The 13,621-nt window shown below is 40.8% G+C and overlaps 1 protein-coding gene across 1 annotated transcript in view; it reads left to right on the top strand.

Moving 5' to 3' along the window:
* Cacna2d3 (calcium voltage-gated channel auxiliary subunit alpha2delta 3) overlaps positions 1–13,621 on the top strand; it is an 872,527-nt gene that overhangs the window by 619,490 nt on the left and 239,416 nt on the right. The window contains exon 14 of the mRNA XM_027947835.2: positions 5,615–5,632. Coding sequence (XP_027803636.1) covers positions 5,615–5,632 — 18 coding nt within the window. The remainder of the gene's footprint in view (positions 1–5,614; positions 5,633–13,621) is intronic.

Genomic DNA, 13,621 nt, shown 5'->3' on the forward strand with positions numbered 1-13,621 from the left:
AAAACTTATCACAGTCATCATCGTCTCAGTAAATGGTGGTTCCAGTTTTATATTTATATAGTTCCAAAACTTTGGATGCATTCTTTTTTTAATTTTTTTTTTTTTTAGTTGTAGATGGACACAATACCTTTATTTATTTATTTTTATGTGGTGCTGAGGATCGAACCCGGTGCCTCACAGGTGCTAGGCAAGTGCTCTACCACTGAGCCACAACCCCAGCCCCTGGATGCATTCTTGATACCTCTCCTTTCATATCATCATCTGTTCATTATCTCTATTCTCCAAGCCACCTTGGGCCAGACCACAGCCTGACATCTTCATCCCTAGCACCCTGGTCCAGACTCAAGCAGCTTTAGATCACGCAGCATCTACCTGGCTGCCCCACCCCCACATCCCACTTCGCACGTTCTGCCCTTGCTTCTCTCTGGCTGCAGGACCTCATAGTTTCATCATCTACAAAATCAAGGTAATCATGCCCTTACCTAATACGTTTGCTGTGGGTTTTCAGTAAGTTCACCTAGGTCAGGTAGTTTGAGTGGTAGATAACATATCATAGCCATTGTAATCACCCATCATTACTGCTGCCCTGCACATCCTAGCACATGGTTTTCCGTCCTCAAGATAACTACAGAGGTCAGAATGCCTGCTGGGGCTCTTCCCATCTTGTCTGTCTTCCCAGCAGCAGAACAGAGGGAGAAAAACCATTCAAGCACTTCTTGCTGACCATATCTGAATTTGTATAGCCTTGTCTATCTCTTAGCTAAATCTGGCTAAAGATGGAGTTTGTGTTACTAAAACAGAAGGGCAGAATGTTGGATAATGCAGCTGACAGCAATGAGGATATGAATGGGAGGTGGTTGGTGTGATGGGGGCATATGGCATGAGAAGTTAGACAAGCCTTCTTGAAGACGGAGACAACTGACTGAAGGAGTAAGTATTTTCCTGGAAAGGGGGGAGGGTCTGAGAAAGAGTTCTAGGATGAGGGGACAGCAAGTACAAATTTTCATGACAGGAGAGAGCATGAAAATACACATGCTGCCCTGGACCTCATATGCCACATGATGAGAAGCACGCTGGTCCAGGTCGAGGCTCTTGTGTAACAAGTGCTGTCAGGATTCCTCACTCCTCTTTTTGCTGATGGGTGATACTCATGTGAATTGGCCCATGAGGTTCCCCAAACCTTCAGGGGCTTGTGTAGGTACTAGTACCACTTCCTCTGCATGAGAAGCAACACTGTGAGCCTAGCTTGAAGTGGACCCTAGTGTTGAAGTAGACATGGGTGACAGAGAGACTTGACTTTGATCTGAACTTGAACACTCCTTGTCTGGGTGACTTGGATGAGACACTTGGCCATTCTAAATATTTTCTTCTTCCTGATCTGGAAACTGAGAATGATATCGACCTCTGACTCAGAGATGCAATATGAGGACTCAAGAGCCACAGATGGCATTTAGCCAAGTACTTGATCCATGGAATGTTCAGTATGCACTAATTATTTCTATTTTTTGCTGTCACCCCATTTTTATCCCTTTCTTCTCCTTTTATCTCTTGAATGACCTATTGACACTTTCTTTCTTTCTTTCTTTTTTTTTTTTTTTTGGTACTGGGGATTGAGCCCAGGGTACAACCACTGAGCCACATCTCCAGCCCCTTTTTATTTTTTATTTTGAGACAGGGTCTCACTGAATTGCTTAAGGCCTCACTAAGTTTCGGAGGCTGGCCTTGACCTCACAATCCTCCTGTCTCAGCCTATTGAGCCTCTGGTATTACAGGCTACAGGAATGCACCACCATGCCCAGCTCAGTCTTTCTTTATTCAAACATGATGTTTCACATGAAGTGCATCTGCATCCAGATTTTCCCTGGGAATATGCAAGCTCACAGCAAACCACAACTTCTTTCCTTCTTTATCTTTTCTTTAGAAAAATGACTTGAAAATGTCTATACACCGTTGTATTTAGAATCATACAATCTAGGGTGTTAGACCTGGAAGGGACCCAAGGTTGCCCATTGAGACTCTCATGTTGTAGGTGAGGAAATAGATACAGGGAAGTGGCATCTGGCTGACCATGCCTGACAGAGTGACTTTGAAGAAGAAAAGGTCTCCACTGTGTGGGAAGAAAGAGAAGTCACCTCACCTCAGGCCCAGTGATGATGATATGTTAGCTTCTCATTGCTGTGACCAAAATACCTGAGAATAACAACTTGGAAGAGGAAAGATTTATTTTAGCTTATGGTTTCAGAGGCTTCATTCAGTCCATGGTTGGCTGGCTTCAAGTCAGACATATCATGGTGGAGGAAAGCTTCTCAGCTCATGGTAGCCAGGAAGCAGAGGAGAGAGGAGAGAGTGGGAAGGAGGAGCCAGAGGAAAGACAAACCCTTCCAAAGAATGCCCCCTGTTTTCTACTTCCTCCTACCATGCCCTACCGATCTACAGTTACCACCCAGCAGTCCACTCAAATTATTAATCCATCAAATGGATTAATCCACTCTTGAGGTTATATTTCTCATGATCTACTCACTTTCCAAAAGCTCACCTGTAGGCCTTGCTTCACTGAGAACTAAGCCTTTAACACAAGAGCTTTGGGGGGGACATTCCAGGTTCACACTTTAACAGAGGAGAAGCTCCCAGGCTGGATTTTTATGCATATTCACAAGTCAGTGAGATAGTCACACATATACAGAAGTCTATACCTGTCATATGGGAATCCAAGACTTTCATATCTTTCCTACCAGAGATATTTTCCTATTGAAAAACATCAGCTTGGGTTATCTGCATGATGTGTGAAGTGGGGTGGGGAGAATGCAGATTCAAGGCAGTTACCCCAATTATCTTTCCTTGGCCTCAACCTACTACACTCTAGTAATGCGGTTACCTGATTTAACCAGAAAGGCACCAGTACTAGACTAAAAAATGTCAGATATACCTATAAGGCAGAGAACTAATCTGCTCTCATGGAATTTGTAACCTAGTAGAGGAGCGAGAGATTAAGCAAATAAACTACATGGCAATTAGGGATGTGCTCAGAACTACAAATAAAAATAAGACCTTGAGAGATCATCATGTTCAGGGATGTTTTTCCTTATGTTTTAGCCCACAGCAAATGTTGCTAATTGGATATTATATTTTTTTTCTAATGAAGCTCAAGTTAAAACTTTAGAATTCTTATCAACACGGTCTGGGGGCAACCATTGCTAATCAATAAGAGTTGGTTCTCAATTTGAAACCATCCAGGATCTGGCCTATTCTTCAGCTTTCCCTCCACCCTTTCTTTTTATGCATGAGTACAATGAGGCAAAGGCTGGAAGACATGTGACTTAGGACTCCATCCAGAGGCTAAGATGGGCTCCATTCACAGGGATAGTCTGGCTTCCAGTTCAGGACTCTGCACACCATTCATAAATACTGAGTGAATGATGTATGGGGAAGCCTACTCCCAAGCAGTAGCATCTGTGGCTGCAGATGATCTGATCTAAATTTGTTATGTTCTATTCTGAGGCTCCTTCTCGAGGGCCAACCTGTTTAGAGCACCGTAAGCTGTAATTTACATTATCTCAAAGCTCCAATAAGAAAATTGTTCTTTGTTCTCATGAGTTACTTCTTGAGGAAAGTACATGTTCTGTGGAGAGTTTGAGGCCAGTTTTAAACTGAGGACATCACCACAAAGGCCTAGCCTCTTATTTTCCTGCCTAGAATTTCTTCTTGTGTGCTTAAACGGGGAAGTCTTTTTGAGCCTTGTTTCCTGACCAACCAAGATAAAACTTCAAGAAAGAGAGACAGAAGGGCCATGGATGGCTCTCCTTTGGCAGTTTGTACAAGGCTTAACTTAGCTATTTACTTTGCAGTTCATCAAATATTTGTAATTCTCAATGGTCCCCTATACATTTCACGTGACCATGCTCAACACAAATCCTTTTCTAAGAAAACAGACTTTTTTTTTTAATTCTACATCATTTGTGTGTCCAGTGTATCTTCTCTGTTGTATGAAAAGATGTTGTATAATTCAGGAACTTTTCTTTAAGTGATTGCTGGGTTCAGGCTCAGTTCCTAACCTCTACATACATTTTTTTTTCTGAACTCTTTGAGATGCTATCTAGAGGATCTTGTGAAGTTCCATTTTGAATAGTCGTAGCTATAACCAGAAGGAAAGAATCAGAAAAAAATATGCTTGGGCCATTTCTTTTTAGATGGGGAGACCTCTTTGGGATAAAAATGTTTGGAGTGTGGAGAAGCTGGAATCGCCTTTCATGGACATTCTCAATACCACTTTGGTGATAACTTTGAAATTTAAGACTTTTTATTATTTTGGATTTTCCCTTTTTCTCTCTGGTGGGCTCCATGCACAGGGACCAGGGCTTGAGACAGGCTATGGGAGCCCTGATCTTTGTTCATATGAAAAAGAGCATTCTTCCCACAGGGAAAAGGATGGAAAAGGCAGAAGATTCAACTGGGGACCCAAGGCTATCTGAATTAGTTGTCTTGCATCTTCTAACTCTTCTGAATTTAGAAGACCTTGAGAAGTAGTGAGAGGGGAGGATGTCTGCAGCCACAATTCCCAAATGTTTGCAGCCTTAATTTCTTAGGAGCTGAGTTGAATCTGCACATCTTAAAGTCAGGTAACCCAGAACTACAACTCATTACCTATGGGCTGTTGTATCATGACTTAACTTCTAAGTTCCATTTTATTTTTCGTCTGTCAAATGGAGTGTACCTAGCATTACGCTTCTGTGATTTAATGGAATATTGCAAATAAAGGATTTTAACCCAGTGGTTACACAGTAGTTACTTTGTCACAGCCTGGTGGCAAGTTCTCCCTTGATAAATGTTAGGTGTTATGATGAGAAATCAGGTCTTCCTAATGACGTAATCCCTAGACTGAGTATTGAATACACGCATAATGTGAAATCCTATCCAGATTAGAAAATACCTTTCAATGCCCTGTGTGTACAATGGCAATGACAGCACAGTGGCATTAAGTATTAGCCTAATAGTCTCAACATAGACAAACAAATATGTCTCATAAATGTTCATCTTTTTCCACCTACATCTTAACTTCAGTTCTTTGTGTGGCATTGGGAAAGCTGTTGTATGGGACATATGTATGTAACATATTGTTGTGGGAGATGTCCTGTGGGTTGTAGGATGTTTTGATATCAATAGGTTTCTTCCTATCTCCTGCCAGTTGTGACAAGTCTGAGTGCCTCTAGAGTGCCCTCCTCCAGCTGAGAACTGCTGGACTGAAGGAAGAAGGAGCTGGGTCATGGAGCTGTGATCTAGGGGCCACTGGACAGAAGAACTTCGGGTCCAACTTTGCATGATATTACCAAACTGCTCTGGGCACAGTGATTCCCAAAACACCTGCAAGAAAGCTCTCAGTTTATCTGTAGATACCATAAATTCCAACAGCAGGTTGAATCAGCTGCACTGTAGCTTTATGTAGAAAAATGACTTGGGTTGAATTTTTAGTTCATTCTTTTTCCTCCTTATTCTGGTTTTTGCATTTGCCAATGGCAGCAAAATGAAGTTTTATGGCTAACCTTAACTTCTTATATAATGATTGTTTTTTTCTTTTCTTTCTTTTTTTTTCCTTTTCCCCTTATTATTTTTTTTTTAGCTCCCTCAGGCTCAAAAGGTAAACTCTTATCCATCACATCCCAGTCATTGTCTGAACTTACAATCATGCATGACTCCATGGTGTTGTGCGTTTGGCCCCATTCATGACCAGTGAAATGGTTTTCCTCTCACTGTTTCAGAAACTTGAGGTAGGGCAGGAACACAGCAGCCCGTAGACTCAGTGTCTCCTGTCCCCTGCCATGTGAGCGCCATCAGAGAACCCTGTTACGACCAGTGACAGAGGGGCAACTCCCTGCCCAGCCATTTTCCTGAAAATTCTCAAATAACAGATCAAGAGTGAATTTGGCACATTTCTTCACACAAGACATTTCAGGCCTTCCCTGGAATCGTCTCACAGATAATGTGAAGAGCTAGTAAGTCCTAGTGACCATGTTTAAAATCCTGGCTTCCTAATCCAGATCTCTGAAACTCCCCTTTGGTTTCATAAATTTAAAAGCTAGCAGCTCCTTTGTTTTGTCTTGTCACCCAGACAACCTTAGAGCAGAGTTCTTGCCAACAGCCAGACCCTTTCACTGGTCCTCATTGTCTATCTGAGATGATCTGGCTCCACCATCTAGAATGTTCTCTATACAGAAAGACTCCATGTGGTTGCAATGGCGGCTTTGCTGTGTTGTCCCCATGACATATCATTGTATCCTAAGGGCAGTTATGCTTTAAAAAAAAAAAAAAAGTCACGCTATGCCTCATGTATTATTATCGTATATTTTCCAAACCTAAGCAAGACTTCTGGAATACACCGCAATTTCTGGGGGCCAGATGTGAGTTTGTTTCATTTCAAGAGCAAAGGTAATGATGCCACCCTGAAATTTAAGCAGCATCTCTCTGGCTTTCCACTTCAGGGATGATTTGGTTCCTTCTCGTTAAGAGAGAGAGAGTACAACTGCTCTACAAAAAACAGTCTGTTCATTCCATATGGACAACCAGAGGCCTCAAAATCATTACACAATTACTCAAATATATTCGAGATATTTAAACAAGGCGAGACGCACTAGTCTGTGACTTGGCTTGTGGTAATGTTTGATTACACTTCAATGCCATCACAAAAGGGCTGAACACTTCATTAAAAGTTAAAATATTCGAAGATAGCAACATCGTCCAGGGTAAATATATGGTCAGAATTCCAGATTGTTTGGAAGGCTAGATGTCTTTGATAGGACGTACTTTCTTAATTGCCCATGTTTGAAATTTGGGGGGGATTTTTTTTTTTTTTTTTGTGAAGAGACTTAACAAATCGAGACTCCCACATGGACTGGTTGGGTCTGTAACTTACTGGCATTTATTCATCAAATTTCCACTGATCCATATACAAAAGCATTCCTGTTGTTGAAGATTCTTCATGAATTGGAGGTGCTGTCAGCCATGGAATTTTAAAACAAACTCCAAAACAAACCAAGTCAGAAGATGGGTAAGAACAGATGCTGCTGGGATGTGTGACTCTCCAAAAGCCCTTACCTCATTGCATTTTTTTCTGTCTATCCTCATGGAGTAGGTTCATGTCACTCGTCCTGCAATGAGGAGCAGGTTCCTATGGTCATATCAAGTCCAGAGTCAAATAGGCATCCTCCGTTGGTTTCCTAATTATTTCCTGGGCTCCAGAAGATGTCTCAAAGTCTAAGGGAGTTAATCTGTAACTCTGTGTAACAAGGAAGAGCTCTGCCTCCAGTTCCTATCATGTCTGCAAGTTTTTTTTTTTCCTATTAAAATAGAGAAGATACTTAACCTTAAAAATATGAAGATCCCCATGTGGTTTCAGAATCCTTTAGGGAGCCAGGTACAGTGGTGCATGCCTGTAATCCCAGTGGCTTGGGAGGCTGAGGCAGGAAGATCAAAAGTTCCAGCCTCAGCAACTTAGCAAGACCCTACCTCCAAAAAAATAAAAAGAGAAAGAAATACAAGCCTTTGTGTGTAGCTTCTGGGCAGTTCAGCTCTAGAGAAGGAGTTTGAATGTGAACCTCAGGTATCTGGGCCGAAAAGCAAGGGGCATTGAGGAGAGAGGGACACTGCAGATTGAAGATGACCTCCTCTAGAATTCCAAGTCTCCATTTGGTGATGTGTCAGCATCCCTTCCCCTCACTGTCCTTCCCTCCCTGTCCCTCACTGACACTTGTAGAGGCCTTTGCTAGAAGGATAAGGTTCTCACAAGTCCCAGTTTCCCTCAAGTAGCCTGTCCTGCTGTTCAACAGTGAAGAACCACGCTAGATTCCTTCTTAGCCTTTTTCCTTTTGTGACCATGGGTAAGTCACTTAACCTCTGAGCCTGGAGGGCTTATATTTATTTAATGAGAATAAAAAAAACTACCTTTCCATTTGTGTGAGTTATTTCTCTGTCCTGTGCCTAGCACAGAGTCTGACATATGCTGGACAGTCTCCAAATGCAGAATTCCACTGAGCATTTGGCTTGGCTGTGCCTCGATGTTCCAGAGCAGATCAAAGGAGCAGTCATGTGGCTGGTGGGGGGGTCCAAAACTTCTGCTCAGTGTTTTGTGGTCTTGACTCAAACCTAACAAATAATTGAGAGATGACCAAAGAGCCTGGCAGGTAGGTGGTACTCCGCCTATTTCTTGAGTCACTCTGCCTTAACTGACCCCACCAGATCCATGATGTCAGAAAGAAGCTGAGCCTGGACTTGAAACCCCAACAAAGCAAAGACTTTGAAGGACAATTGTTTTGAAAGATTTCTTCCCAGTGCCTTTGACATTACCCATGGATTTCGGCCATCCGTGGACATGATTATAATGAGTTCCTTCTAAACCCGAGAGTTTGCTTTTCTGGGGGTAAAAGGGAGGCATCCGCAGCTGCTGTGTCTCTGGCCTACTTTTCACATGAGGTCATGAGCGCATACATTGGACCATATGGTGTCTGCATTTGTGTTTTTGTTGGAATCTCTGTTTGTATCATCTGCAACTGTTTTCTCTATAAATATTTTAAATGGTTATGTCTCTGCAAACATGCTCATTTTAATCTCTTGGCTGATCTACAAGTAAAAATGTCCCACTTGGGTGTCCTTCTTATGCGCAGCAGACATTAATGATTGTTGTCTATAAGTTATGGTTTTCATGATTCTTATATATATATATATATATATATATATAGAGAGAGAGAGAGAGAGAGAGAGAGTTTGTTTTTTTGGTAATGCTTAAGCATCTCTGAGATAATCCCTAGGCTCTATTGATTTCAACCCTTGATATAATATTGGTGTGACACTAGCTGCAGTGTCCTGAATTCTTGGCTAAAAAACCACACAGCAACTCAGTCCTCATGCCTTCAAGTCATCACAAACACATTTTTTTAATACCTTTATTTTATTTATTTATTTATTTATTTATTTTTATGTGGTGCTGAGGATTGAACCCAGGACCTCACACATGCCAGGCAAGCGATCTACCACTGAGCCCCAACCCCAGCCCACAAGCACATTCTTTTCAGTGGAAATTGAACTGATTTCCGAAGTGGATTGATTGTCCTTGCATTCAAGGAAGTGATGCCCATATGTAAAAAAGGTTTTCTTCTTTTTCTTTTACATGACAGTTCTTGACTTCTATAAAAGAGATTTCATTTTAGAAGGATAAGCCAGCCAAGTTACCCAAAGCCATTTACAAAGGCTGACTATTGAATATAGGAGTCTATGTTTTAGCTGCATTTTTTTCTCACGTAGTTTCTGTTTATAGGAACTAGGCTTCCTTTGTTCACTGCGGGGTTAATTCCATCGATGTAGATTGAATCCATGAGAAGTGAGCCTTGGATATTTAGTCAGGAATACCTTTCGGGGAATTTTAGATCTGACTAGTTGCGTGGGCTACCTTGTGCAGATGCTGGTACTCTATCCCTTCCTTTCTAGCTGTATTCACAAAATTGGAATTTGCCAAAGACCCTTTTTTTGACAGTTTCCTCGCTGCTCAATGCCTGGCCTGGCATCCGATTAGTTAAAATCAGCCTGAGCATTCTGAGAAGGCAGAAGCATTTTTCTCAAAACCATAGTTAAAGCAAACCACATCTCTAATCCTGTTTGGAGCAGCAATTGATGCGTTCAGGGTTGCACAGTATGGCAATGATCCCTGTTTAATAGCCCGACCGCGTGTTTTGTTTCCTGTTAGGAATAGCTTAACTTGCCTTCTTGAGCAAACACAGCAGGGTTCAAGATCTGTTGTTCTATGCCTGCTGCGATATGCAGTGCTGCTTAACTTGTATGAGGACTCAGGACCACATAAATTCACTTCTTAAACGGAGGACCACATAAATTCACTTCTTAAACTGAGGTCGATCTTTGGTGTTGCTTGCAGGAGAGACTGTTTTATTAATCTCCCCCTAGCCCAGTGTAAATAGGGTCCTGAATCTATTTGCATTTTCTTTGTTTCATTGTTTATGTTATATTTTAAGGGAATATTGGAAGCATTTCTATATCTGAAGTATATAGAAATGCCCGCCTTCCTTTTCTCCCCCCAACCCCCCCATTTCTTTCTCTTTTTCCATCTTGTTCTTTAGGTACCAACTCGTGCAAGTAGAATTTGGCCTCTCTTATCTCAGTGTAATCAGATATCAGCAATTGTGGGACATCATCTATCATTCTTCACCTCATTTAACTTCCATAGTTTGAACTGTTGGATTAACTGTCATTGAAAAGAGAAAATTGAAAGCCTGCAAAACTACTGTTTTCCTAGAACTGCAGCTCTAGTGATTTTAGTGTTTCATTACAGTTACATAACCAGCTAAATTGATGCAAATGAACTGAAAGCTGAGAGGTGATAACTATTTACATTTGGTTCTGATTTGTGACTGGTTTGCTTTTACCTCTACCTGCTGTGTATGTAAACTATTATTTTTTATTTGGATGTTTTTGTCTTTTCCCTATCATTTACTATTTTATAGGAACGTACACAGCCCCCTATCATATGCATCCCCAAGCTAGGGCTGCTAAGATTAATATACTCACAGTATGAAATTTGGTAGCAACACAGTAGATTTAAATTTGAATTATTAAATCTATTTTGTGAGTAAAGCAGGGGATGTAGAAACAAGAACAAGGCCAGCCAGTCACTTCAGTTCTTCCTGTGGCCAGTGTGATGGGCTCCATGGAAATCTGAGTGATGGCGTGTTCCTCAACCATAATGATAGTCACATAACCAAATGTTTTGTTGTCTGCCATAGTTCTGTCTGAGTGTGTTTATGACAGCCAGATAGGCTGTGCTGCTGAGAAAGCAGGTGAATTTAGTTTGTTTCATGCCTATGTGAGTCTTGGCTACCTGTTTTCCATGCTCCCATCTCAAAATCCTGTGTTTGAGACCATAAATAAATGAATGCAAGATACTCAGATTCAAAGCGCATGACTTCCTGATGCAGGACCCCCAGCAGAACAGCAGAAGGCGCACCAGCTGAATCCCTATGAGAGCTAACAGGGGACACAGAGCTCTGTTTGGAACCAAGATGCTACCTGCATTTCTTATTGAAAAAAAAATTATTACTTTTAAACAACCTCATAATGTGAGTCTATTTGTGACTTTATCCATTTTTATATTTATTGGAACATTGGAAGTATTAATTTACTATTTTTATAATTGAGAAGCAAAGTAAAAGCAGAAGATGCAATTTAATTATGAAAAAAATAAAGTTTTACACTGTAATGCATTAAAATTGTTTCAAACTTTCAAGGAACCATTGCTAGTGCAAATCTCGAACTTTTACACTTGCATGCTTTGACCTGATATCTCTTTTGCAGAATCTAGCTTAAACGAGTCAGTGATTCACAACAACCAAATACTAAGAAATAGAAAAGTGGTTGCAAAAGTCACTAGAATTTCAAAAGACACAATATTAGAAAGTCATTAAAAACTAAGGGCCAAAAGCATACTTAATAATGTAAGAAAATAAAGTAGGTTTAAAAATCAGACTATAACATTCTATGGACATTATACTGTGTATATGTGTATGTGTGTGTGTGTGTGTGTGTGTGTGCAAGCGTGCACATTTGCATATGTAAATATGTTGGCAAACAGATGTAAAAAATAGTACTAGAGGGGGCTGGAGATATGGCTCAGTGATAGAGCATTTGCCTGGCATGCATGAGGTACTGAGTTCAAGCCCCAACACTGAAACAAAAAACAAAATAAAACAAAAACAAAACAAAACAAAAAAAAACACTGGAAAGAAGTGAATAGGCATGTTTAATAGTAGAAGGAAAAGTACTTATTTTGTTCTCTCCTTAATACATTTCTGCATCATTCAAATTCTATACAATGAGCATATATCATTTTATAGGTAATTAGACTAATGAACTAATTGTATTATCCATAATTGCACTAAATGGAACAGTCTAAAAAGGGTTCCCCTAATAGTTGTTTGCTGAGACTAACTTTCCCCAGAAAAAAAATAAAACAGAAATCCAAACTCAGTTGTGCAAATACATATATAACTGCATTGATTCTTCATACAGATAGCAATACTCAGAAAGGTGAAGATTTATAAATAGCAGATTGTCTTGCACAGGACAAGTCTAAAAGACCTTTGTTTCTGAATAATCTTCATTTCCTACAGCAAGAGAGGCCATTTGTACTTTTAATCAAAGGCCCAGTCCATGTCAGGTTGCTTAGAGTAGCATTGATCTGAGTCTGGGAAATAGACAACATTGATAGGTGTGTGGTTCAACTCTGGGGTCCACTGCCCGTGTGTGTCTCAGTCGGTAAGGGCCGCCTGTCTTACACCTCTGGGTGGAAGGAAGGGCTACCTTGGCCGAAAGGTGAGAAAATAAAACAGGGTGAGGATTGGAATTTGACCAATAAATGAATGCGAGATCCTCAGATTCGAAGTGCATGACTTACTGATGCAGGACTCCCAGCAAGCAGCAGAAGCTTTTCCAGCTCAGTCCCCATGAGGGCTAATGGGGACATGGAGCTCTGTTTGGAACCAGGGTTCTGTTTGGAGAGTGTTAAACTGAATGGTTTAGGAGGGAGGTGTTGTTCCACAGTAGGGGCAAGACAGACAGCCCAGAGGTTGCAAAGATCAACTTCCCATTCAGCTGGAGATAAGAACGGAGGCCCTGTCTTGCCCTTGTCCCCTTGGGTGTAGAGGACCTTTACTGTGGACCCTGTCTTTCTCATTGTCATACTGGAGCGGAAGCATCCTGTACAGGAACTCTGAGGAGACCTGGGGGCAGGGCTTATCCAGAGCATGGCGTACCAGCTATTCTGTTAGTGATCTGTGGCAAGAGCACTGACCTTCCTGATTGCACCTTGTTGAACACAGACAAATTTGATAAAGCAAAGAGAGAAGTGGTTTTTGAAACACTGATATAATCTGATATTCTTTTTTTTCAAAAAAAAAAGTAGGCAAAAGAACTAGGTATTTACAAAGCTGTAAACCAAGGATTGACTTTAAAACCTCTAATGTCTCAAGGCTGCCTCGTCCCAGACTTAACTTTTAATGTCTTAGGAATTCAAAAATCTCCTTTCAAAAAAATTCTCATTTATTCAAGATACATGAATGTTTTCTATTTATTTAAATCAAGCCAATTATAAAATATGGCTCTCCTGAGGTGTTGAAACAATTCAGACAACTCATAACATTGCTAAAGAGAAACTGCCTTTCCTTTAGAAAGTCTAAAGAATAAAAACAACAGAATTTTTAAAACTATTTTTATCTCCTTATATCCCAGAGGGATACAAATGCCCTTCTTCTGTATAGAAAAGAAGGAAGAGGATGGAGAAAAATTTCTTCAAAAAGCTCAGTGAATCGGGATGTCATGGTCTTGATGTTAGCATAATCAATATTGAGCTTGGGGACAATATTGAAGGGGACATCTCAGGACACCCAAATTTCTGATTCCCTTGCTTCAAGATGCAGGTCTGTAAGTTATATTTATTGGCCCAAAGATGATCTTGAACTCAAAGCACTGGATTGCCATTTCAAGGTCTTTTTTTGTATTTCATGGTGGACTTAGGACACCTATATCCCTTGCTTGATACACTAGATGTGTTATCTGATAAACAGTTTGCAAG

Source organism: Marmota flaviventris, chromosome 1 (assembly GCF_047511675.1).
Source record: "Marmota flaviventris isolate mMarFla1 chromosome 1, mMarFla1.hap1, whole genome shotgun sequence".
NCBI classification, from domain to species: domain Eukaryota; kingdom Metazoa; phylum Chordata; class Mammalia; order Rodentia; family Sciuridae; genus Marmota; species Marmota flaviventris.